At 45.1% G+C, this 27,984-nt stretch overlaps 1 protein-coding gene across 3 annotated transcripts in view; it reads right to left on the minus strand.

The window, feature by feature from the left end:
- Positions 1-26,466, minus strand: part of LOC148030542 (UMP-CMP kinase 3-like) — a 103,099-nt gene extending 76,633 nt beyond the window's left edge. Inside the window, exon 1 of one of the 3 annotated variants that reach the window (XM_087686898.1) lies at positions 26,269-26,466. In XM_087686898.1, coding sequence (XP_087543024.1) covers positions 26,269-26,352 — 84 coding nt within the window. In that variant the 5' untranslated portion in view covers positions 26,353-26,466. The remainder of the gene's footprint in view (positions 1-26,268) is intronic. The other 2 variants (XM_087686899.1, XM_087686897.1) reach the window with 2 other exon arrangements.
- Positions 26,467-27,984: the final 1,518 nt, after the last annotated feature.

Raw genomic sequence — 27,984 nt, forward strand, 5'->3', positions numbered from 1 at the left:
AAAGCATTGTACTTGCTTCCTTTTCTTAATGCAATGATAGTACTCTTTTCTTTTCAGTAAAGTGTCAATGTCATTGTCCACATACACAAGATTGTGTTTATGAGTCCAAGTCTCAATCTTGGAACCTAATTCACTTGTGTAACAAACAGTGTCTTTGTCTTCTCCATCATGAGTCCACACTTCTCATTTCATCCTCCATAGCTTCCGGTTTTGCCATGCTCTAGATCCCGCATTTGTCACATCGAATTGGGCAGGAGACCTAGAGTCTAGACGCTCCACTACAAGTTTTGCTCTCCCTTGGATCGAGAGTATCTCATGGAGCAATAAAAAGCAGCCTATTTTAGCCTTGTCTTTTACCAAGACAAAGTACAAAGCACTTTGTTCTACCTTTTTCTCCCTTAGGGGCACCTTCCACGTCGAGCTCTCTATATCCTGTAGCCGATTTCTCCTATCTTGGGGCTATCCATAGCCAAACGCAACTTTTTGTGGGTGTTTTGCAGATATATACGCAGATGTTTTATCACCGGTTCTTTGCTGACTCAAAGGATGAGGTCTTTGTTCCTTCCTCTAAGAGATGGAGAGATTTATGTGCTAGTTCACGCGACGACCAGAGGTCACCTAGCCTGTTTGTATGAGATCCCTCTCCTCCCCATTCTCTCCATGTTTCACAGAAGGCTCGTTCTGCTGGCCTTCATATGCATGGCCCGTACTTCCTTCTTTGCCCAAAGAAGACTGACTTGATGGATCCAACTACTCGCTTTGGTCATATAAGGTGGAGTGTATCCTTGATACCTTTGATCTTTGGGAGTTTGTTACCCATCCTATTTCCCATCTAGTGGAGGATCCCACCATTGGACCATCGATAGATCGTGCGGCCTTATGGGATCGGCTCAACTCAAGAGCTCGATCTTTCCTCTTTATGAGCTCATAGGATTCTGTCCTAGTACATTTGCATAGGTTGCAAAAAGCAACGAAAATGTGGACAAAGCTTGCTTCTTTGTACCATTAGAAGACATTTGCCCATCGGATTACTCTCGGGAAGAAATTACGCATTCTCGCTGTCGATAATTCTTCTTCCATGAAGGATCATATCGACGGGTTGGAGGGCATGAGGAATATCGACGGGTTGGAGGAATGAGCTTGCGTCCCTTGGCAAGCTGATCTCTTCAGGGGATATGGCCATGATTCTTTTGACTTAGCTACCACCTCCCCGCTTTGATGTCTTCTACAGCGCACTTCTTACATCGAGAACCCATGAGAAGCTTCTATGGGAGGAGCTTACCCCGCTTGTTTTGGAGCATGACGAGAGCACCAAAGTGGTAGCCAGTGGATCCACCTCCACCAAAGCTTTTGGTGCATGTTCGAGAGGGAGGATGCAAAAGAAAGGGAAGTCACATACTAAAAGACAGGAGAGTTCTTCAAGTTTTGACTCTGACTTGGAGAAGCCTAAATGCCTATATTGTAGGAAGGGGACATATCCAAAGGAGAAATGTTGGAAAGAGTACCCTCACCTTCGTCCGGGAGCCAACCTCTACCCCAAGCACTCATTGTGTCACCTCTCCCTTCTGAGCCACAGAGTTTATTCTGCACCGGCTTTCAGATTTTTATGCTCAAGGCAATAAGATGCATCCGCACTGCACTAAGTCCTCTCAAGCAAAAGCAAGATCGTCAAGTGCCACAACCCCTTGCGACCACCACAATAGACTACGGAGGTTGCTTCTACTTCTTGTAGGTCAGTTCCCCATCTGGAGGTCTCGTGGAGAGAGGAGCTGGTGCTAGTGCCCACGCAGCCAGTGACTCATTGTTGTATACGATAGTCTCGTGTCTGATATATGGATTCCATTTCCTGAGCACACATCTGAGTTCTCATCTGTATTGTGTTCTTCCTTTTCGCTTCTCTTTTGTCTTGTGTTCAGCAGTTTATTTCAGCACATGTTTATGCTTCCATTGTTGCACCACTTCTAACATGGTATCACATTTCAAGTTCTATGCTTCTACTGTATTTTCTTTGCTGATTTCTGGATTGTTTTGACCATTCCTGATCAAGCGACTGCTACTCCAACCAGGCAACCTATTTCACCTGCGTTTTTGCTAACATCAGCATCCCTACAGCCTGACTCAGCCCCTCTCCTGCTTGTGTCACAGTTCTGGCCTGCATGGGAGTTCCAGCCTGTGTTTTGGTGTTTCTGCATCTCCTCTTGGCTGGGCAACTGCATTATCAGGCCGTTTTTGCTGTTTCAAGCTGTTTCTAGTTGATATTTTGACTTTTCGCGGCAGATTTCTTCTTTTTTTGGCCAAATTTTGGTGAAAAACTGCATGTGAACTCTCATTTTCTGCAATTTAAGCTTATGGTTTGGTTGTGTTCCCTCTCCAAATACTTTCTTTTCTCCACATCTCTTCTAAATCCTCTACAAATGGCACCTCCGTGCAAATCCATTGATGATAGGTTACATGGATCTGATTATCTTACCTGGAGTGCCATGATGAAGGCTTGGTTTATACATAAGTAGTTATAGTACGTGGTTTGTGGAGCTATTGAACGTCCTCAACGGCCTTCTCCTGTTCCAACTAATTTTGATGAAGACAACCATGAGGAAGCGGTGCTTACATGGGATTTGGATGATACATGTGCTTACTCTGCCTTACTTCGATGTATTTCCAAAGAAGTCTTACCAGGGTCCGGCGATTACCTCTTGCAAGACATCTTCCGAAGTATGGATGAAGTTGCAGTTGTTGTACGCGGCATGTTCCACCATGAGGACAGTTACTCTTCATGGACAACTCCAACAAATTTCATTCGAGACCAAAGATACTATCCAGTCTTTTCTACTTTGTGTGACCCAAATCCAAGACTAGCTTCGGCAAATGCAGTTTGTCCTTCTAGAGGCTCATCTTACTAGACTCGCACTCTCCAGATTCCCTTCAGTGTTCAATGGAGTAACGAATGCTTTGAGGACGCAGACATCATCGACTTCTGTCAGTTTTACAGAGGGGTTCGAAGAAGAAGAAATCAAAGACCCAGTGTTACCATTGTGGGAAGAAAGGTCATTTACAAAAGAACTGCAAAGAGTTAGTGGCTTCCAAGAAGAAGAAGGAGAAGAAGACGAAGCAGAATGCAGACTCCTCCGAGTCATCACCTACCTCAAATTCCAACTCAGATCCTCCGGCCAAGGTGAAGTCCAAGGCGTACAAGGAATCCTCTTCTTTGGATCGTGGAAAGGGCTTGGTGGCCCCTTCCTCAACGGCTTTCTAGTGGTGGTGATGAGGTCATCCCTCACGACTCTCCAATGCCAAAGAGGGAGTGTGAAAGAGTGGTGAGATGGGGTGGCCGTGCCTCATCTATATTTCTATACAGATGCACAAGATCCAAAGAGAGACGTCCCTAACGCATCAACCTGGCAAGATCAAATCCTAGAGCTGGGATTGACATCCAAGATCGGATGGTCTGGTTATTTGACAGAGAGCGGGTGGCTTTCGTTTGGAGCTTAGATAAGGGGACACTTTGGCGGTCTAGCCAACAGAGAGGGATCCATGGTCATTTATGCGTTGCGGCATTGGTGACAAGATGATCACCTGTGCTACATCAGAGGCATTGTTGACAAACATTGAGAGCTGCTATGATCTTCTCTATATTTAGAAGCTGGTACGATCGACATCAATATCAAGTTCTCTCTGAGGTACCTTGGTGGTGGCTTGATCACCCACTGTCTAGAGATCCATGGTTCTACTTGGTGGTTCTATGTTGTATGGCCTATGATGAGTCATTTATCATTGTATCATTGTATTGTACAGATCACCCATGATCTAAGAGAGGGTGTTAGCAGAGTATGTCAACTCATGTGTTAGTCTAAGCATGTATTGTGGGCTGGGCACATTATGTAGATATTTTAGGCATTTTTATTATGTAGCATTTTATGCTTTATAGCATTTATTGCTACCGATCGGTGAGTATTAATACTGGCCGACCTAACATATTTTGTAGACCCCCACTCTTGTGAGAATGGTCATCAACCAACAAGGAAAAATACAAGGAACCATGCAAAAAGGGAATATTGTATTGATCTACATTGAAGAGTACGAGAGGAAGCTCTCAGAAACTACACGCGCCAATCGTGGTGTGCGCAACTGTTTGATGTAGTGAGAGTGAAGAATCGAGAGAGAGGTGTGTACCAATGTGGTACACAAAGAATAAAAGAATGTATTTATACTTAGGATACAGTACACTTATACCCACAAGGGTATGTTCACATGTGTAAATTAATATATACACGGGAGTAGCATAAGGACCTTTACACCCAACAACCTCCCACTTAAAGGTCCTAAGCAAACCTTTAACCAACTCCCACTATTCAAATGCAATGCCCATGTTGAGCCTTCCCAAGACTTTTAGTGAGAACATCTACAGGGTTATCATGTGTTTTGATCTTAGTCAGTGTGACTAGTCTATCATCCAAAACCTGTCTGATAAAGTGATACCACACATCAATATATTTGGTACATGCATGAAACATGGCATTCTTAGCCAAGCATACAACACTCTAGCTATCACATCCAAGTACAAGTGTTTGGTAGGCAGCCCAAAATACTTGACCAAACGACCAAGCCAAATAGCTTCTTTTAAAGCTTTAGTGGCTGCAATATATTCAACCTTAGTGGTAGAAAGTGCTACTATCTTTTGCAATCTTGAGCACCAAGAAACTGTCCCACCAGTCAAGGTAAATATGTATCCGCTAGTAGACTTACGAGTATCCAAGTCACCTGCCATGTTTGCATCACAATACCCCTGCAGATCTAACGTACCCTTTCCATAGCAAATACATTTTCTTTGTGTGCCCTTAAGGTACCGGAAGATGCATTTCACTGCTTTCTAGTGTGCTTTGCCAAGATTTGACATAAACCTGCTCACAACTCCCATTGCATGAGCAATGTCACGTCTAGTGGCAACCATAGCATACATGAGTAAACCACAAGTTGAAGCATAAGGAACATCCTTTATAGAGCTGGCTGCCTTATCATCTTTTGGACAATCTGCTTTGCTAAGCTTAAGTTATAGTGATAAAGAAACACCAAGTGGCTTAGCATCTGCCATAGAAAAACAATCAAGCACTTTGCTGATGTACTTTTCTTGTGAGAGAAATAAGAGTTGTTACTCTCTATCTCTTATCACATGCATGCCCAAAATGTGTTCAACTGCACCCAAGTCCTTCATAGAAAAGGCTGAATTCAGCTATCTTTTCAATGCATTAACCTGACTTTTATGCTTACCAGCAATAAGCATATCATCCAAATAAAGCACCAGTGTTAGAAGGCTTCCATCATCAGTCTTCTTTATGTATAAATTGTGATTTGCATTGCTTCTTTTAATACCCATGTGAGAGTGTGAAGGCAATACCGTTGTCTAGGAGCCTATTTCAAACCATATAAGCTTCTTTTAAGCCTACACACCAAGTGCTCCTAGCCTAGCATAACAAACCCTTCTAGTTGTTTCATGTACAGCTCTTCTTCTAGGTCACCATGCAGGAATGCAGTTCTAGCATCCATCTGATCAAGTTTAAGAACCATAGATGCACTGATAGCAAACAGTACCTGAAGAGTGGTCATTTTGACAACAGGTGAAAAGACTTCTTAAAAGTCAATCCCCTTTTTGTATATAGCCCTTAGCCACAAGCCTGGCTTTGTATTTGGGTTTGCCATCCACACACTTGTTTTATAGACCCATTTATTAGGAATAGCTTTCCTATCTTTGAACAATGGAACCAAATCCCAAGTATCATTCTAATACAATGACTTCATTTCCTCCTGCATAGCTAGCTCCCACTTTTTCTTTAACTCACATGATAATGCCTCTTTATATGTGAGAGGCTCACCCTCATCTGTGAGCAAAATGCAATCCAAAGAGGGATCAAACCTCTGTATAGGTCTCTTGACACGTACAGACCTTGTTACCCAATGATATGTGTTATCAAACAATGGATCCACATCAAAAGGAATGTCAATGACCTCATTATTTGGCTGCTCAACTACATGTTCAGGTGGTTGTACTACATTTTCAAGTTGCTGTAATTCATTTTCAACATGCTGATTTTGTTGCCCAAACTGATTTTTAGCATCCCTTTACTGCCCATTTTTATATGACTCAATGATGATATGCTAATTATCATAACCAACACCAAATGGAGCTGAATTTTCACTGGGTGGCTGATGGTTGTTCAAGTGGCTGATCATGCTAAAATTTCACTTTCTTTTTGTCCATGTCATTAGATGTGGCATTTTTTAGCAGCTTTGACTCATGAAATACCACATCTCAACTGCGTAGCACCTTTTTCATGCTTGGAACTCAAACTCTATAGCCCATTTCACCTTTATCTCCATAACCCATAAAGATGCCTCTATGGGATTTCATCTCAAGTTTAGTTATGCTATCAATAGGTACATGTACATAGCATTCACAGCTAAAGACCCTTAATAAATGATCATATGAAGCAGGTTTGCCAAACCAAACCTCTTCAGGGATGTCACTTTCAAGTGCACAATGTGGAGATCAATTGCAAATATGCATTGCAGCTTTAAGTGCCTCTCCCCAAAATGATTGCGGGAGTTTAGTTGTGGACAGCATGGACCGAATCTTCTCACATAAAGTGTGATTCATTCACTCAGCCACACCATTAGATGATGAATAATAAGGAGTTGTAAGCTCTCATTTAATCCCATTGACATCACAAAACATATTGAATTCTTTAGATACATACTCTTCCCCCCGTTGTCTATTCTAATGCATTTTAATTTTAAGCTCTTTTGGGTACTAACTGTTAGCAGACTAGTCAATTCATGGCTCAGTCTGTGCATGTGGTACAACAGGTTGGGCACTAGAGATATTTTAGGTATTTTATTTACCAGTATTTATTGTGATTTGGCATTATTTTATGGCATTTATTTGGCCTATATATTCTCAAGCTCCCTCCTCCACATTCATTCATCACTTGACAGTTCTTGGGGAGAGAGAGCATATGCCAGTGCCCCCCCAGCCGGTGACTCACATTGCTTCTATACTATCGCATGTCTTGGTATATGGATTCTATTTCCCGAGCATCTCTTTTCTTCTGAGTTCTCTTGCAGTGATTCTATTTTCTCTCTCTCTTGCGCTCAGCAGTCTATTGCAGCAGTTTCCCACGCTTCCATTGCTGCATCCACTTCTGACATGGTATCAGATTTCGGGTTCTAACATTGTTTCAGATTTTGGGTCAAGGTTTTTGCTGCTGTTTTCTACTGTTTCAGGTCTGGATTTTTTATTTTCTGCTGCTGATCTGACCTGATTCTGACTGCTGCGACTGAACTACAACCTGGGCGACCATATTCTTGGCAGTTTTCGGCTTGTTTTCTGCCTTTTTCCTCAACATTTGCAGTCTATCATTTTCGTTTTTGCTGGTTTGGGACTGATTTCAGGGCTGGGACCCAATTTTAACCCTTCTTCATCACCGTTTTGGTGGCTGCAGGCTGGGGCGACCTGTTTGTGGGCCAATCGACTGCATTTAATGCAGTTTCAGTCTGCAATTTTGTCCTCAGCATCTGCATTTCATTTTTTCCGTGTCTATGCAGGGCTGGGCGACACTATTTTGAGACCATTTTTGCAGGCTTTGGCTGTATTTTGTGATACGCTGCTCAGCTTTAGGGAGGGTTCATGTGCATCCAAGTTGTCGTGTTCTTCTTGCTACACTCTAATTACTATTGATTCTTGCTCTATGTGCTTTATCTCTTGCTTTTGCACTTGTGGAACTTTTGTGAGTCTAAATACTAGCAAACCTTTCTTCCAGTTGCTCCCTTGCCTTTATTCATCTTCTGTCAATCCCTATCTCATCATGGCATCTCCATATCCTCCTTCTAATGCTTGACCTCCAGATTTTATCTACTCATCAACAACCATTATGTTGAAGCAATGTTGTGTTTAGATTCAAGTTGGAATGCCGATGCTGTCTCTTGGTACTTTGTTGTTCCAGTTTTCAAGAGGGGTGAGATTTGGCCCAAGAAGAAGCGACCTCAGTGCTAGTATTGTGGCAAGAAGGGACATCTCCAAAAGGATTGCACGACATTAGCAGTTATTCAGGAGGCAAGGGAGTGACCACATTCGACGGGTGATGCCTCTCTCCGAGGGTCTTCCTCATCTACGGGTTCAGGTACGGGCTCCAGTTATGCAGCTAGGGTGATGGCTGCAAGGGCTTCCCTTCCAGCTCGCTAGTGCAGGTGGTGTGGACATCCCTCACAACTTCCTTGTGCCAGAGAGGGAGTGTGAGAGCGTGGTGTGATGGGGCAATTAGACCTCATCTATACTTCTATACAAGTGCACAGGATTCAAAGAGGGTTTCCCTGACGCATAATGGCAGGTACAAATCCTAGAGCTGGGATTGCCATCCAAGTTCATGATGAGCTGTTATTTTCTTGACAGGGAGCGGGTGGCTTTCATCTAGAGCTCACATGAGAGGACACTTTGGCGGTCTGGCCAAAGGAGGAGAATTCATGGTCATTTATGTGCTACGGCATTGGTGACAGGATGGTCACATATGCTACATCAAAGGCATCGTTAACGGACATGAGAGCTACTATGATTCTTTTAGGAGGTGGTACGATCGACATTGACATTAGGTTCTCTTCAAAGCACCTTGGTGGTGGCTTGCACACCCACTACTTGGGGATCCATGGTTCTACTCTGATGGACATTGCTGTTTGTACTATGATGAGACATTATCGTTGTATATTGTATTGTCAGATCACCCATGATCTAAGAGAGAGTGTTAGCAGATTAGTCAGCTCATGGCTGAGTCTATGAATGTGGTACAACAAAATGGGCACTAGAGATATTTTAGGCATTTTATTTGCTAACATTTATTGTGATTTGGCATTATTTGCAGCCAGTCGGTCAACATTTAATGCCAGCCGACCAGTCATATTTTATGGCATTTATTTGGCCTATATATTCGCAGGCTCCGTCCTCCACATTCATTCATCACTTGACAGTCCTTGGGAGAGGGAGTAGGTGCCAGTGCCCCCCCAGTGTCAGAGTGCAGCGATGCGGAAGAATAGGACAAAGACTAAGAGAGAGTGAACACAGAGAGGAGAGAGAGAAAAGGAGACAGTGTAACGCAAAGAATCTACACTGTAGTATGCTGTATAGGAATGCAGAAATATACACGGGTGCAGAGAAAATATTTGCATGTGTCTCCGCCTTGAGGACCCCGATCTCCATCAGCCGGAGTGCTGTCCGTCTCTGCAGTCTGTCTCTGTCAGATCTCAAGATCAAAATGTGTGTCCGAATGCTGGACTGAACTGCTATAAATAGCAGAGAAAATAATCACAAAAAATAGGCAGAAACAGGTCGACTGCATTTAATGCAACTGATTGCACAGAAAACTGACCAACTGTAGTTGTGCCACGTGGCATCATGTGACATCCTCTGCGTTGTCCATACTGCTGACGTGGCAAGGGAATGGCTCGCTAACACCCCCTCTCAGATCTTGGACAGGGCAGAAGACTCAGGGATCTGGAATGTTACGGAAGAGGAGCCTGGGGAAGCGCCTTCGTGAACAAATCTGCAAGATTATCCTTCGTCTTACAGTACGCCACATCAATGGTCCCATCCAGAAGCTTCTCCCGAATGAAGTGATACTGGATCTCAATGTGCTTCGTCCGGGCATGGAATACAGGTTTCCGTACCAAGGCAATGCAACTCTCATTGTCGCACCGCAGAAGAGTAGGATGGGCAGCCAAGCTCCTCCAACAATCTCTGAAGCCTCACATGTGGTGGAAGGTGCGGCCCGATACTCCGCCTCAGTAAAAGAACAGGCTATTGTGGGCTGCTTCTTGCTACTCCAAGAGATAACACCAGTACCCAAGGTAAAACAATAGCCTGTAGTAGACTGCCAGTCGTCCACATCGCCAACCCAAGTCACTCCAACCTGCAAGAACAAGATCTGAAGCATCTGTACCTGCTGGATAAGAAATCCCAAAGTCAGAGGTCCCCCTCAAATACCGAAGAATCCTCAAGGCAACTTGCCAATGCACCTGCTAGGGTTCACTCATGAACCCCGCCAAAAGACCCACAGCAAAACAAAGATCAATACGAGTGTTGAGTAGCCAAATCAAGGATCCAATCAACTGACGGTAGCGGAAAGCATCCGTCAAGGGAGAATCTGAGTGTAAAGTGGCCTTCTAGTTCGGATCCATAGAAGTAGAAATGGACCGACAAGTCTCCATCTCAAAAGTCACCAAGAGCTCCTCAATGTATCTCTGCTGAGAGATGAAAATCCCCCTCTGAGACTGATAAATCTCGTGACCCAAGAAGAAATGAAGAAGCCCTAAATCCGTCATCTCAAACGTCTGATGTAAAGCTGTCTTGGTCACGTGAACCTTCTGTGCATGATCCCCTGTCAAAATCAAATCATCAACATACAACACAAACAACACATGAACAGCCTTGGAAGTGTACATATAAAGCTGCGGATCGGCCGTGGAGCACCAATATCCCAACTTTGACTGAAGAAACGAGTTAATCTTCTCGTTCCATGCACGTTGAGCTTGCTTGAGGCCATATAGGCCTTCTTCAACCTGTAAACTTGCCCATCCAAGGATCCAAAGCCAGGAGGGCTGCTCTACATAGATCTCCCCCTTAAAGTCACCATTGAGAAAGGCCAACTTCACATCCAACTGATAAACAAGCCATCTCCTATGGCCAGCCAAGGCAAGAACAACTCGAATAGTTGCCATACGAGTAGTGGGGGCAAAGGTATCATGGAAGTCAATGCCTGGGCACTAAGCAAAACCTTTAGCAACAAGGCAAGCCTTGTACTTGTCCAAAGAACCATCGCTAAGGTACTTGGTCTTGAAGACCCACTTGACACCAATCACCTTCTTGTGAGAGGGACGAGGCACAAGAGACCAAGTGCTATTCCTCTCAATAGCCTCCAACTCAGCTTCCATAGCCTTCCACCAATGGTTAGACTCCAAAGCCTCCTTCACTGAAATGGACTCTCGATCCTGCATAACATGGGTCATCAAACAATAGTTAGAGCAAACAAGCTTCCAAGAATGTGCATGATTCCTCCGTGACCTCCACGGTCCATTTGCGATTCCCACTCCTTAGGAACCCCCTCGATCCCTAAATCGCGGAGTGTGTCATGGGCCCAACGAGGAGGCCGGCGGATCTCTCCCCATCGCTCTCTATCTACTAAAGACTCAAGTACATCCACCGGTGGAAGCTCCACTGGGGTGGCCAGTGGAAGGGAAGACTCTGAATCAAAAGAAGAATCTCCATCAAGAGGCTCTGGCTTCAAAGGAACTGTCTCAAGAGCCCAACTCTCCCCTAAATCTCCAAGGATAGGGTGCTCCTCACCCTCCTCTGTGGGGCCGGAACTTCCGCGAACCGCACATATCGACTTGTATAAACATCCCACTTAATAGGATCAAATAGACGATAACCTTGGGACTGGGAGCTGTAGCCAACAAAAACCTGTCATCGAGAAGCCGCCTCAAACTTGTCACGCTGCGTCTTTGGGATGTGCACATAGACGTCACACCCAAAGATCCTAAAATACGAGACATCAGACTTAGTCCCAAAGTAAGCCTCAAAAGGAGTCATCATGTCAATGGCTGAAGTGGGAGATCGATTGAGGATGTGAACTACGGAAGCCATTGCCTCAGCCCACAAAAACTCAGGCGTTTGTCGGTGCGCCATCATGGTGCACGCCATCTTGATCACACTTCGGTTCTTCCGCTCCAAAATGCCATTCTCTTGAGAAGTGTTGGTGTTAGCAAACTCCTTGTGAATGCCCCTATTAGCACAAAAACGAGCAAACTCATTAGACATAAATTCACCGCCCTTGTCTGAATGCAAGGTCTTCAGCCTCTGGCCTAATCGGTTCTCCTCAAAGAGAAGCCAATCCTTAAAGTGAGAGAAAGCCTCCGACTTCAATGTCAAGAAATAGGCCCATGTCAACCTGTTGTAGTCATCTACGATCAACATGAAGTACAAGCTCCCCTTCAGGGACTCAATCCTCATCACGCCACAAAGATCGGTAGATACAAGCTCCATATATGAAGTAGACCGCCGCGAAGCTTTGTTGGGAATCGCATCCCAATGTAGTTTCCCCCAAATGCAAGAAACATATGGCTGATGGCTCACCGCGACAAACGATCCTCAAGACGCCTTCCCAAGGTACTCATAGTTCAAGTGGCCAAACCGAGCATGCCATAGCTCAGACTATGCCTGAGAGGTAAGAAGAAGAGAGGTAAGAGCTGTAGAAGACTTCAATTTATAGATGCAACTCTCCTCATACCCTGCAGAGAGAACTTTCCTCGATCCACGATCAAGGACTCGAACAATATCATTGTCAAACTCCACCAAGAGGCCAAGAGCATAAATCTAATGGACCAAAAGTAAATGATACCCCAAGCCTGGCACATGCAACACCAAAAAAGCGTGCACCACGTCCATCTAGAATCAGCTGCATCTCACTCTATGCAGCAACAGACACATAAGAGTTGTCTCCTATGAGAATCTACCCACGCGAAGGTCGCAAATGGGCAACACCAACGGGAAAAGGAGTCATGTGCCATGAGGCACCACTGTCCACAATTCACTCTCGAGCCTGGGGAGCTATCATCGTAGCATCAAGAGTCTTTGGTGTAGGGTCCTCAATGATCGCTAAGTGCAGAAAAGCAACTGATGAGGGTGCAGCCACTGCTCTAGAATCCTTCGTGTCCTTCTTCTTGGTGTCCTTCTTGTCTTTGTCGGGGCAATCCTTCTTCCAATGACCAGTCTTACCACAAATATGGAAAGTTGATTTCTTCTTGTCCTTCTTGGATTCTTGGATTTATTATCCTCCTTCTTTTTTTGGTCCTTCCCCTTCTTCTGAGAGGCTTGATCAACCAAAGCCTCCGATTTGGAAGCATTCTGTCCCTTCAACTATTCCTCTTGGTCCAAGACCATAGGAACCAACTCTTCCCACCGAAGAGTCGACTCCAGTCCTAATGCAATAAGAGCGGAATAAAAGGTACCGAATTGTGGCGGTAATTGGGACAACAAAGTGATCGCCATGTCTTCAAAAGAAATACGCTTCCCCGCATTTTAAACCAGCATCTGAAACTACCAAAGCTTGTTGATGTGTTCCCAAAGTGAAGAAGACTTATTCACGGACAAGGTCCGCATCTGCACCTCCAAAGAAACCCTCTTCATCAGGGTCATCCGGTTATACATCTGGTCGAGCTCCAGTCATATCTCTTGAGCCACCGTCAAGTGCTTGATGTTGTTAGCCTGCTCTTATTTAGTCTCAGTCTGTCATCTCCTGGTTGTGAGCTCCTGTCAGAGTCTGACAGGAGACAGAGGAGCTCTGTCAGTGTGTTTTCAGGCTGCTCTAGTCAGCATGCAGCCCTGGGCATTTTACAGCCCAGATCTGGGCTGTTTTTGGGGTGACTGCCCATTATTTTGGGCAGTCGGACCAGTTCTGGTCAGTCGGACCAGAACTGGCCAGTCGGACCAGATCTGGCCATAGTCGGCCAGATCTGGCCATAGTCGGCCAGATCTGGCCAGGTCGGCCAGTTTAGCTGGTCGGCCAGTTTTCTGGCTGGGGGCTATTTATAGCTGCCCCCCCAGTCAGTCCAGCATTCATGCTCTGCAGGTTCAGCACTGCTCCCTCCGTCTCCGTCTCCGGCATTGGTGCTGCCTCTGCTTCCAGTCTGTCCTGGTTCCCTCACTGACGCTCCGGGCTGCGTGCAGGGACTGTTCTGTCCATTCCAGTGTATTCAGCATTCATCTCAGTCAGTGCAGATTTTCTTCCTTCATTCTCTGCTTCCTCTCTCCTCTCCTCTGTGTTCGTGTTCTTCTTTCGCTACGCACTCTCACATGGTATTATCGCCTGATTGAGAGCACGGAGGACGAGAGAAATACCTTACTGCTGCTGTCCACAGTTCCACAACAGCCAGGCGATTCCTTCAGGAGGCTGCCAACAGGTCTATTCCAGCCAGGCGACTGCATCAGAAGGCTGTACAGCCTGCGTTTGCTGTACATGGGCTGCCACGTCATCCAATGACGCAGCAACCCTGCGTTTGCTGCCAGGCGACCTCCTCTGCTGCAGGGCGACCCTCCTCCAGCTTGCGTTTTGCTGTTTTGCAGGTCGCTTCTACCCTGGCTGCTTCTATCCTGCAGGCGACCTCTGTCTGGGCAAGTTCCCGGTGCTGGTGGTCTCGATTCTGGTGTTCGACATCAGATCTATTTGCGTTTTGCAGATCCAGGTGGCTGTAGGCACTCTCTGCCTGCATCTTGGTGGTTGGTGACCACACTGTTGGTCCTATTTCGTCAGCGGCACAACTTTCTTTGGTATTTTGTAGATTGGAAGATGTCTTACCAGTTTTCAGGCTTTGAAGACTCAGAGGATGAGCTTCTTTCTCATCATTCCTCTGAGCGGAGGCGGGACTATCGTGAAGTTCGACATCGGGATGACCCTCCTCGCACTCGTCCTTCTTCAGTCCATGCATCTCAGAGGGTTCCATCTACTGCGAAGGTTTCTTCAGTGAAGACTACATCAACTGTGCGGATGCCTTCCTTGATTCCCTCTATCCAGGTGCCGATTCTCCCTTCCTTTCCGAAGGAAGACAAGTTGGATGGTTCCAACTATTCCCTATGGTCATGCAAGGTGGCTTGCATCCTTGATACCTTTGATCTGTGGGATCTTGTTTCTTCGCCTATCGACCGACCCCCCGTGGATTCATCCGATGGCACCTCTATGGACCGTGCAGCCTTATGGGATAGGCTCAACTCTCGAGCCCATTCCTTTCTTTTTATGAGTCTCCATGATTCTGTTCTTGTACATGTTCACAGGTTAAAGACCGCGGCGGAAGTATGGACAAAGCTTGCGTCTTTGTATCAGCACAAGACATTTGCCCACAAGATTTCCCTGGAGAAGAAGTTGCGGATGCTCAGTCTTGATGGTTCTTCTTCCATGAAGGAGCACATCACGAAGATGGAGGATATGCGAGGCGAGCTCGCCTCTCTTGGTCGTCTAATATCGTCTGAGGATATGGCGATGATTCTATTGACTCAGCTGCCATCACCCCGTTATGATGTCTTCTACACCAGCCTCATCACTACGAGAACCCGTGAGACTCTCCTATGGGAGGAGCTTTCCCCGCTTGTCTTGAAGCATGACGAGCGACTCAAAGAGGTGGAAGCCAGTGGCTCCACCAAGGCATTTACGGCTGCCACAGGTGGTGGCAAGAAGAAGAAACAAAAGAAGGAGAAGTCCAAGGACAAGGAGGAGGAAGATAAGAAGGATGCGAAGGAGAAGAAGCCCAAGTGTCCCCATTGTGGGAAGGGCACTCATCCCGAGGAGAAGTGTTGGCAGAAGTATCCCCATTTGAAGCCTAAGGAGAAGGACTCGAAGGCGGCCCCAGCCACAACAGAATCTGCGTTTGTGCATCTCTTTGTTGAGGAAGACACTGCCCTAGCTTCTACCACTCAGGAGAAGCCTTGGCTCGTCAACAGTGGAGCATCTTCACATATGACCTTCCGTCAGGATTGGCTTCAGGATCTTCGTTCCAGAGGGGGTACAATCACCATTGGTGACAATTCTACAGTTCCTGTTCATGGAGTGGGGACTTTACCTATGTTTTCTGACAGGCGGTCTTCCTCCGCCAAAGTTCTCTATGTGCCTGATTTGGGTTTTAACCTATTATCTGTGCATGGTCTTACTCAGTTAGGTACCCGAGTCATTTTTACTCAGGATGCAGTCACAGTGGAGGATGCTTCTACAGGTGATGCTCTTTGGGCAGGTACACAGGAGGGTGGGCTTTATACGCTCACAGCCTTGGCTGCGCGGACTTCCCATGAGCTTGGGCTGCTCTGGCATGCTCGGTATGGTCATTTGAACCTCGATTCTCTTCGCCGGGCTTCTAGGAGGAAGATGGTGGAGGGACTTCCTGATTTCCCTCCTCTTCACACTTTGTGCCCTAGCTGCTTGAGGGGCAAGCAGCACAGGCAGCCTCACCCGCAGGTTGCTTCTAGGAGGGCTACTTCACCACTTGAGTTGGTTCATACCGACCTTTGCGGACCTATGGGCACGGCCTCCCTTGGAAAGGCCAAGTATTTGATGCTGATTGTGGACGACTTTAGTCGTTATGTGTGGCCTTATTTCTTGGAGTATAAGAGCGAGGCGTACTCCCGTTTCTGTGAGTGGCAGGTGTTTGTGGAGACCCAAACAACTTCCAAAGTCCGTGGTGTTCGAGCTGATCACGGTGGAGAGTTCACTTCTCACCTTTTCTCTCAGTTTTGCAGGGATCATGGTATTCGGGTGGAGTATTCCCATCCGAACACACCATCAGAGAATGGTGTGGTGGAGCGTGCGAATCGGACCATGATTGAGATGGCCCGATCTATGCTGGAGCATAGGAGTCTTCCTCATTTCCTTTGGGGTGAGGCGGTGGCTACAGCGGTGCATATACGCAACCGCTCTCCGACTTCGGCGTTATAGGACATGACTCCATATGAGGCTTTCTTTGGAAAGAAGCCTTCCATGTCCCATTTTCGCATCTTTGGGTGCGATGCTTTTGTCCATGTGGACAAGAAGAAGAGGAAGACGAAGTTCGACTCTAAGTCGAGAAAGCTTATCTTTGTTGGTTATAGTACGACCACGAAGGGATATCGGCTCTACGACCCGACGACGCGGCAGGTTGAGGTGAGCAGGGATGTGATCTTTGATGAGGCTTCGGCCTCTGAGGATCCGATTGATGGTTCTATTTCCGATGTTTCTTCATCATCGACGGACCCCCCCCCCCACCTTCTCTCCCTTCACTTCCTTCCAGGATCACCCTTAGCACCCCCCCTATTCCTCCTCCTTCGGCTTCCCTTTCCCCTTTGGTGGATGTGCCTTCGTCTTCTACGAGCTCTTCTACCGCCTCTTCGGGATCTTCACGGGATATACAGCCTTCTTCAGATGCGGAGGATTTACCTTCACTCGGTGAGGGGGAATCCCTCTCCGACTTGGGTGCTTTACAGGTTCCGGAGATCCCCCGGTCTCCCTCACAGAAGGAGTCTCTCAGGATTCCTTTATGGTATCGCCGGCTCATGCAAGATTCAGGTGTTACTCACTTTCCTGCTTCTTCTACAGGTCCTCGTCGATCAGCCCGTTTACAGGCCCAGCGGGACAGTTCACTATGTGTGAACTATGCTCTTATGTCACAGATTCTTCAGGATTCTGAGCCTTCCACTGTGGAGGAGGCTCTTGCACAGGATATTTGGCGACAGGCTATGCAGGCCGAGCTCAACTCCATCGAGCGCAACCATACGTGGGAGCTTGTACCGCGTCCCGCGAAACGGAAGGTGATTGGTGTGAAATGGGTCTTTAAGACCAAATATCTTGCAGATGGCTCCTTGGACAAGCATAAAGCTAGGCTTGTTGCCAAGGGTTTTGCCCAGCGTGCAGGGTTGGATTACTTTGAGACTTTTGCTCCTACAGCTAGGATGTCCACCATCCGAGTGCTTTTGGCTCTTGCTGCTCACCACCGTTGGCCTGTCTATCAGATGGACGTCAAGTCTGCTTTCCTGAATGGCGTTCTTGAGGAGGAGATTTATGTTTCACAGCCTCCTGGTTTTCTTGTGCAGAGGAAGGAGGATCATGTCTACAGGCTACGGAAGGCTCTTTATGGCCTAAAGCAGGCTCCTCGTGCTTGGTACCAGCGGATTGACCGCTTCTTTCTACAGAGTGGCTTTGCGCGCTCCGCTTATGATCCCAACCTCTACTTACGGGTTGTGGATTCTCTTTCGGTGTTCCTCATCTTGTATGTGGATGATCTTATTATTACAGGGAGCGACACTCAGCAGGTGGAGCATACACGGTCCATTCTACAGCAGGAGTTTGACATGACGGATCTAGGGATCCTTCACTTCTTTCTTGGTCTGGAGATCTATCAGATGGCACAGGGCATTTTTATCTCGCAGCACAGGTACATCTCCGAGCTTCTTTCGGAGTTTGATATGGCTGAGTGTCGGCCTATCTCATGCCCTATGGACCCTGAGTCCAAGCTACTGACCGCTGGAGTTCCTCTTACCGATCCCACTCGTTACAGGTGCCTTGTCGGCTCTCTTATCTGGCTGCTTCACACTCGGCCGGATATCTCCTTTGTGGTGGCTTTATTGTCTTCTTTTATGCAGACTCCTACCCAGGATCACTGGCAGGCGGCCTTGCGGGTTCTTCGCTATTTGCAGGGGACTCGATCCTTTGGGATCATGTATGGAGATGGGATTACCCTTTCTGGATGGAGTGATTCTGATTGGGCAGGTGATGTGGATTCGCGACGATCCACTACAGGTTATGCTTTCACCCTTGGATCTGGTGCTGTCTCTTGGAGCAGCAAGAAGCAGCCTACTGTGGCACTTTCTTCTACAGAGGCTGAGTATCGGGCCCTATGTTCGACCGCTATGGAGGCAGTTTGGCTCCGTCGCTTACTCGCGGAGATTGGCTTTTCCCAGACCGGACCTACGGAGCTGCGCGTGGATAACCAGAGTGCTCTTGCTCTGGCCAAGAACCCGGTGTTTCATGCTCGTACGAAGCACATTGAGGTTCAGTATCACTATGTTCGAGAGCGGATCGTGGATTCGGAGCTGGTGGTGGTCTATTGTCCTACGGCGGCCAATGCAGCTGATCTCTTTACGAAGCCTTTGCCTCAGGCTTCTTTGCTTCATCACATGCGGTTCTTGGGTCTTCAGACTCTCCCAGGAGTTGAGAGGGGGTGTTAGCCTGCTCTTATTTAGTCTCAGTCTGTCATCTCCTGGTTGTGAGCTCCTGTCAGAGTCTGACAGGAGACAGAGGAGCTCTGTCAGTGTGTTTTCAGGCTGCTCTAGTCAGCATGCAGCCCTGGGCATTTTACAGCCCAGATCTGGGCTGTTTTTGGGGTGACTGCCCATTATTTTGGGCAGTCGGACCAGTTCTGGTCAGTCGGACCAGAACTGGCCAGTCGGACCAGATCTGGCCATAGTCGGCCAGATCTGGCCATAGTCGGCCAGTTTAGCTGGTCGGCCAGTTTTCTGGCTGGGGGCTATTTATAGCTGCCCCCCCAGTCAGTCCAGCATTCATGCTCTGCAGGTTCAGCACTGCTCCCTCCGTCTCCGTCTCCGGCATTGGTGCTGCCTCTGCTTCCAGTCTGTCCTGGTTCCCTCACTGACGCTCCGGGCTGCGTGCAGGGACTGTTCTGTCCATTCCAGTGTCAGCATTCATCTCAGTCAGTGCAGATTTTCTTCCTTCATTCTCTGCTTCCTCTCTCCTCTCCTCTGTGTTCGTGTTCTTCTTTCGCTGCGCACTCTCACAGATGTGAGCGATCGCGGCTGTAGTACAAGACAGAAAAAGAAAAAACGAATCCTAGCATTTAGTTTGTCGGAATGAGACTGGGCCTTGGTCAACTTCGCACAAGCATTGGAGGAGAGTTTGGGCTCATCTCTCACTGCGGACCTGTTAATCTCCTCCATCACAAGTTCTGTCAAATCATAAGACTCCAAAATCGCCAACATCATCACCCGCCAGATACGGTAATTGTCACCATCAAACTTCTGATCTGATAGTAGCACAGGCACCTTCCTGTCCATGATCGCCTAGAACTCCAAATCAGTCTCTATAGACATGTTCACCTGCAATGCCTACACAAACGCAAAAGCAGCCCCCTCTAACTGTGAAGACGCAACTTGCTAGGGCTCTTTCCTCCGCCTAAAATGCAGCCTTGCTCCCCTTCAAATAGCAACAACCTGCAGCAAATTCACCTACTGGACTCCTTTCCCGTACATCCACGCTCACTTCAGCCTTATTCCGATGCACAACCCTCCCGCTCGCCCTTGAATGTATCACAACTCTATAGAAACAGAATTTGTATCCTTTTTCATTAATTTGTCTATATAATGATTTATTAAATTTGTTTCCTTTGCACTAATTAGATATAAAGAAAAGTGCATTGAAGCTGGCCACTGATGAGTGGTCACAGGTTATGGTGGACCCACACGGTGGATTAGAGAAAAGATAGTTCACACTTCCACCTATATGGCCCAATTGGGCGCCTGTGACTAGAACTCACGCATATCAGGATTAGACTCGCACACAGAAAGGATTGATGCCTTGAAGTATGGGCTAGATCCGCCAGAACAGACAGTTACAATCAACAAGATGGCATGATCATGAAATGCTTGTACAATGTGCATGTGTGGGCTGAAAGCTTGAAATGCACATTTCTTTGCATAGGAAAGTCACATGAAGATTCTGATACCGTTTTTGCGATGTACACGGAAAAAGCTTTCATATAACATCCATATTGGGGGGATCCCTAAATTTTAGGAGGTCCCTAAACTTTAGGAGCCTCGAATTAGCCTAAAAATGCTAGTCCTAAAAAATAGAGATGTCATTCTAAAAATAGTAAATTCTGTACTCTGACTGTGCTTACTAAATTTGGTTGTTTCTATTCTTGAGGCCATAGAGAAGAGACAAGTGTCAAGACACTTGTCACACAAGTTTCCAAGTGTCCCACTCTTTCTTCCATTTTAGCAACAAGAAGCAAGTCCTATCCATGTACCGCTAATCAACGATGAAGAAAGGCTGATTTCCCCTCTTTCTTCTCTCATACTGTAAAGAAATCTGTTCTTATCATTGCATAATAGATAATGCATGTGTGTTTGTACATCTTTGCATGATCTTGTGAGAGTGAGAATTACTTCTCCTCACTCTCAGGTTGATTGTAACTGAGCTCTTCCCTAAGGGACTTGGTTTAAGCGGAAATACATTCCTTCGGTGGGGGGGGTTGGTTGCCCATCTTCAACCCTCAATCTTGTCTCCATTACTTTTATATTTTCATGGCTGTAATTTTGTGAGTAATTTTCATTTTCAGCTTTAAGTGTTCATTCTCTTTTATATTAAATCTCAAAAACAAGTAAATATCATAATTGTTAAGCATACTACGTTGTTCGGGGTGTTTACAGAATGGTAGAAACGCAGCCTTGTGTCGCGCTGAAATCTCCTCTTCAGGTAGGTTTAGCACTCAATCAGTCCGTCTTCACCGCTCTGATACCATGTCAGAGTGCAGCGATGCGGAAGCGTAGGACAAAGACTGAGAGAGAGTGAACACAGAGAGAAGAGAGAGAGAAAAGGAGACTGTAACGCAGAAAATCTGCAGAGTAGTATGCTGTATAGGAATGCAGAAATATACACGGATGTAGAGAAAATATCTACGTCTCTCTGCCTTGAGGACCCCAATCTCTGTCAGCCCGTTCGTCTCTGCATTCTGTCTTTGTCAGATCTCAAGATCAAAATGTGTGTCCAAGTGCTGGACTAAACTGCTATAAATAACAGAGAAAATAATCACAAAAAATAGGCAAAAACAGGTCGGCTGCATTTAATGTAGCCAATTGCAGCTGTGCCACATGGCACCTGTCCGACCTGCTGATGTGGCATCTTGCACCATCCTTTGCGCTGTCCGTACTGCTAACGTTGCGAGGGAATGACCCGCTAACACCCAGCCGATACCTACATTGCTTCTGTACTGTCTCATGTCTTGGTATATGGATTTCATTTCCTGAGTATCTCTTTTATTTTGAGTTCTCTTACAGTGTTTCTTTTCTCTCTCTCTCTCTCTCTCTCTCTCTCTCTCTCTCGTCCAGCAGTCTATTACAGCAGTTTCCTACTCTTCCATCGCTACATTCATTTCTAACACTAACAAATGTATAAAACTTTTTAAAGGCGTCCAATGCCTCGCTTTTCTGCTTAAGCAAGTAAACCCATAGCTTTCTTAAATGGTAATCAATAAAAGACACAAATAAACGAAAACTACTATGAGTTTTTATTGGCATTGTACATATATCAAAATGGACTAAATCCAAGATACATGCCTTCCTAGAGGCTCCATGAGAATATGAACTCTTTACATGTTTTCCCAAAACACAGTCATCACAAAAGTAAAGCTTTGAATTTTTCAGATCAACTCTTCCAAGTGAAGAAAGTGCATGTAAACCCTTTTGGCTCGTATCCAAGACACTTGTGTCATAACTCCATGTGTGACTGCACTTCAGCAACTGCAACAAACTTTCCAAGAAGTGCCTTGCAATGGAGATAATATAGAGCTCCCTTTTTACCACCTCTATTAGTATAGATCCTTTCTATATCTTCCGCATTGTACCACCAAAGATAGTAAAGCAACCCCTACTGTCTAGCTGCCCAACAAAAAGCAAGCTCCTCTTAATGCCAGGTACATAGCTAGCATCACGAAGGATCAATTCCTAACCATTTCAAGAGCCAAGTGTATGGTGCCCATTCCTTCAATATCACATGCATGGTTGTTGCCTAAATAGACTTTACCAAGGTTACCTTTTATATAAGAAGAGAAACACTCCAAGGATGGGGTTACATGAAATGGAGCACCACTATCAACAATCCACAATTGTGACAAAACATCATGAGCTGATAACAAGGCATCTATTGCATCCCTTTTAGTGATATACATGTCTTCCATTGTCATAGCATGTGGTTCTAAAGATGCAACCAACTAATCAGAATCTTTATCTTCTTCTATCTCCTCAATAACAACATTAGATACCACATTTGTCTTTTCTGTTTCTTTAGGGGAAGAGTTGCCATCCTTCTCATTCTTTTTGCCTTTTGCATTAACCTGCTTCTTGTGTTCTTGCTCCCTACATTGTAGGCTGATCCACTTCCCCACTTGCCTTGCGTCTAATCTCCTCATTGAGAATAGAACCATGCACACCATCTCAAAGACACAACCAATGCTTCCCATGAATTAGGCAAAGTCGTGAGCAAGAAGATAGTCCTCAGTTTAAAATCAAAAGCTAGCAAGCCTGCATCTTGTAATTGACTCAAAATACCAGTGAAAGCATTTAAATGCTTTGAGGCAGCAGGCTTAGACTCATTAAGCTTCAAGTTACCTAACTTTTATATGGGATATACCTGATTGACAAGAGTTGTATTCTCATACATAGCCTTGAGTTTCTCCAAAACTGCATAAGTAGTAGTAAGTCCCTTGATATCAACCAAGATATTCATCTATGACAACTATTTTAATGTAAATAATGGCTTTCTTATTCATTTTAGCCCAATCCTCATCTGACAAAGAAACAGGCTTATGTTCTACCAAAGCATCATCAAGTTTACAAATCTCAAAGCGATTCTTTGTGTCAGACTACCAACCATCTTCAACAAAAGACTACAATAAAATGTTAAATACTTCCAGCCAATAGCAAGGTTGCTGAATATAACAACAAGTACACACACTTGTATTTTCAAAGGTGTCCAAGAAGCAAATGTTTTGCTGCAATTTCAGTCCCAAGTTCCGATTATAGCATATACATGAATCAAATCTGATACATTTGCACAAATGATAGCTCCCACTTTAATAATACATCACCGTAATGCCCAAATGCAATAACCCAAGTGCTGTATGTACCACTGTTTCATTGCATAATGAGCACTCAGCAATACATGTACCAAGAGAAGCTGCCCTTTTATAACATTTGCTACATCCCAAGTCTCAATTTCTCCCACTCATCAATGAATCTTCTGTAATTTCACTGTCAAAGCACAAATCAGCTCAAAATGCATCACCGATGCAAAAAGCCCCAAAATTTTCGCAATAAATCTGCCCTAATTCCATTAATACATCATCCCGAGTGTCAAATAAGGGAAAATGTTGCAGAAATTTCACAAATTCTGCAAAACCCCCGAATTTGGGAACCAAATGTGCATAAATTACAATGAAATTGGCTCAGCTAAGAAAAATTTCACTTGTGTAAGAAAAGCCCCAAATTTTTAGGCAAATACACACAATGTCTGCAACTTCTAGGTCAGATGTCACGATTTTGCATGACCAGCATCAAATCCGAGAAAGGCCCCAAATTTTCGGGAATAAATCCGCACAGATCTGGACTCTATGCTTGTGCGCATGAACCCAAGGTCGAAGAGTCACGCCATTGACCTGTCGACTGCTTGCAAGCTGCCACCAGCTGAAACACTGGCCCGAGGTGCTGAGTCTAGTCGCTGCTGACCTGTTTGTGACGTACGACTACTATCATAGACCTGTTCGTCACTTTCCTGCCTGTCGCAGCCCTTTTCGTCGCCTACCAACCTGTCATGATTGCGCCTAACTGCAAACGTTGTCGCCTGGATGCAGACTATCATACAATCCTGTTGCCTATGCTAGCTGGTCATGACTGCCGGTCAGACTGACAATGACTGCCTGTTTCGGTCCTCCAGAACACACGTTTTCCAATGCTCTGATACCAATTTGAAGTGTACGAGAGGAAGCACTCAAGAACTCCATGTGTCAATCAAGATGCGTGCAACTGTTCAGTGTAGTGAGAGAGTGAAGAGTCGAGAGATGGGTGTGTACCAATGTGGTACACACAAAGAATAAAAGAATGTATTTATACTCAGGGTATGATACACTTACACCCGCAAGGGTGTGTTCACATGTGTAAATTAATATATACATGAGAGTAGCATAAGGGCCTTTACACCCAACACATATGGATCCAAATGAACAAGAACAGGCCCACATAGATCCCAATGAATAAAATCTCTCTAGACAATGTCTCTCAATGCCAGTTTGCACATGGACTTTAAGAAGGAAACAAGTAAAATCAGAGAAACTTAAAATACTATGGATCATTCTAATTCACCTATAAGTTTCAAACTCGACTTGAGACATACTCTCCAAGCTTCTCGTAGGTTATAGACTTGTAGGACTCAACTATTGCAAGAATAGTCACCAACCAATAATAAGGAAAAACAAAAAGCCATGCAAACAAGGAATATATATGGATAAACATAGATCCAAATGAACAAGATGCAAAATAGTTTAGGCATGGAAGGTAGTCTCTTAAGGTAATGTCTCTCAATACCGTTGAACTCCATGTGCTACAATATGATAGCCGAGATATGATGCTGAAAGAGAGTTGTATCTGCAAGCACATAACATTGAGGTACTCACACAAGACAGTAAAAATTGCATGATAGAAGATAATACGCTTTGGTGCTTTGAACAGTAAAGAAGAGTTAGGGCAAAGAATAAAGACCCTTTCCTAATAACTCAAAACTTGATGATGTGGCATACAAGTTGCTGTGTATCACCATTGGTAGATAGACATGAATCACATTAGTGACTTGGCTAAGTATTCCGCTATAAATACCTTATCAGCAGAGATTGCATTTGGTGAAATGGATGAGGATGATCTACAAGAGATATTAGTACCCAAAACAACTAGTCTTATACCAGAGTACATTACTTGCTTAAATTAATCTAATAATTGTTTCAGCGCCTAGAAAAATAATCTAACTGGCCAATAATAAATTAGCTAGGCAACTTCCATTTTCGAGTGTCTCAGCAACATCTTTAACCATCACATTGGCGTTAGGTACCATTAAACACTACTTCTCTAGTGTCACCAACTAACACTTATGACCAAATGAATAACGTAGACCAACAACTAATACCAAATACCACCAAGTACATGTGTGGCATAACTTATGGCAACTAGTTGTCCACTACTTGGAATACTTGATAATCAAATAAAACTTGTCCAATCCAACCTCAAGTATACTTGGAATGCTTGATAATCAAATAGAACTTATCTACACTGGATGATTAACAGGAGTGAAATCAGAAGTATAGAACATAATGAATGGATAATTAACAGGGGTCGACAGAACATGTTGATGCACTTGGCTTCCCATGAGTGAACAGTAACAACTAGACATGATGTGTCTCCAACTGCATGATAATAATCATTAAAATTTTTGAAAATGTATACTAGTGAGCTTTACACAATAAGTTTTTAACATTTTTCCATATGGAAAAAGAGGCTCTTTTCATGTAGTGTTGAACATCATAAGCTTCTGCTCAGGAGGGACGCTTGTCAGAATTCCCAATGTGGGAATTGTAGTGGAAATTCGTCTAAAACTTATTGTGTTAGTAGACATGATGTAATTCGATCGCTCTACCCAAAGGGTGCACATCAACAATTACAATAGCTTGCCGTTACAGGCAATGCTAACAGAGTCAGTGAGTGCTGTTACTATTTCTCAAAAACCCTTTTGAATGAAATCCAAGCATTCCCACAAAAAGAGCGTTAAGCAAATGAGAGGACCCCTGCTGGGAGCTCGAAATAAAGCTTCAGTATCGGAAGCTAAGTATGAAAAATAACATCCGACGCTCAATGCAGAACAAACAGCGGCATGGGTTTGTGCTTACACAGGAGTAGACGGCTGAATGTGAGGAGAGGGGGCGTCTACGCGACCGGAGGCTTCTGGCCAGCAGAGCTCTGGAGGAAGCCATGGGTGGTTCCGAGCCGCACCCTCAGATCACAATCGATAAATCCTGCGTTCAGAGCGAGAGAGTGACGGAGGAACGGAGGGAGGGGGAGGGGGAGGAGGAGGGAGGTGCTCCCCTGCCTCCGAAGTCAAGCAAAGTTATAACGTACTCCGAACTCCAAAGCATCCAAATGAGTTTCCCACGAATTCTGGCACACTACATACACGTGCGCGTATGTGTGTGTGTGTGTGTGTGAGAGGGTCTCACACAAGGCAAAGTTTACCGTGCTTACCGTGCTATGCTTCCCTATTGCACGTAACTTTGCCATCTTTGAGTATAAAAACATCACATGCTTCGCTATCGCATGTTAGTCTATGCATAATTGTAACATGTATACAATTGAATAACCATAATATGAACATATATTTTTCTTTTACATCCTCGAGCACAAGAAGTTACATACTTGCTCACTATTTTCTCTCTTTTTTGAATCTCTCTCACTATTTGTTGCCAATCTCTCTTGCCCTACCCTTTTTCACACCTCTCCTCTCTTTGTGATTTTTCTCTCACATATTTGTTATCTCTCTCTCTCTCTCTCCTATTTATTCTTTCCTCTATGTTGTAACACCCATCGCTTTCTCTCTCCTCTCCTTTCCGCCTCTCCCTCCTTCCCCTTGTTTATCCCTATCCTTTATTTGCGACCCCTCTCTCTCTCTCTCGATTTTTACATCTCTCCCCTCTTTACACACACACACACTCTCTCTCTCTCTCTCTCTCTCTCATGTACACATGCATAAAAGGATAGATATGCATTTGCATAGGTGTATAGAGAGACTCGTATATGTATGCAATGCCTTTTATGCACCAGACTTGTAAACTTTACCCATACTTACTTTGTATGATATCTAGAAGTAGCTCTATACGATCATTGGATATTACAATTCAAAAACAAAAGACATTCAAAATGCATATTTTGTATCCTTCAGTGTAAGAAATCACATGCTTGCTCACTATTTTCTCTCTATCCTGAATCTCTCTCACTATTTTTTGCCTCTCTTCCTCTCTCTCCCTACCCCTTTTCACCCCCTCCTCTCTTTCTGACTTCTCTCATATATTTATTACCCATCTCTCTCTCTCTCTCTCTCTCTCTCTCTCTCTCTCTCTCTCTCTCTCTCTCTCTCTCTCTCTCTCTCTCTCACATATATTTTCCTCATTCCCTCCCTCCTCCCTTTTTATCTCTCCTCTCTCTCTGCAACCTCTATCTCTTCCTCCCTCCCCTCTTTTCACCTCTCCCCTTTTTTATCCCTCTTACGCAACCCCTCTATCTCTCACCCCTTTCACACCTCTCCCCTCTCTTTTCACACACACACACACATCTCTCTCTCTCTCTCTCTCTCTCTCTCTCTCTCTCTCTCTCTCTCTCTCTCTCTCTCTCTCTCTCTCATATATTTTCCTCATTCCCTCCCTCCTCCCTTTTTATCTCTCCTCTCTCTCTGCAACCTCTATCTCTTTCTCCCTCCCCTCTTTTCACCTCTCCCTCTCTCCCCTTTTTTATCCCTCTTATGCAACCCCTCTATCTCTCACCCCTTTCACACCTCTCCCCTCTCTTTTCACACACACACACACACACACTCTCTCTCTCTCTCTCTCTCTCTC

This window comes from Lygodium microphyllum, chromosome 10 (assembly GCF_053477565.2).
Source record: "Lygodium microphyllum isolate KBCC chromosome 10, Lygodium_microphyllum_v1.1.10, whole genome shotgun sequence".
Taxonomy (NCBI): Eukaryota; Viridiplantae; Streptophyta; class Polypodiopsida; order Schizaeales; family Lygodiaceae; genus Lygodium; species Lygodium microphyllum.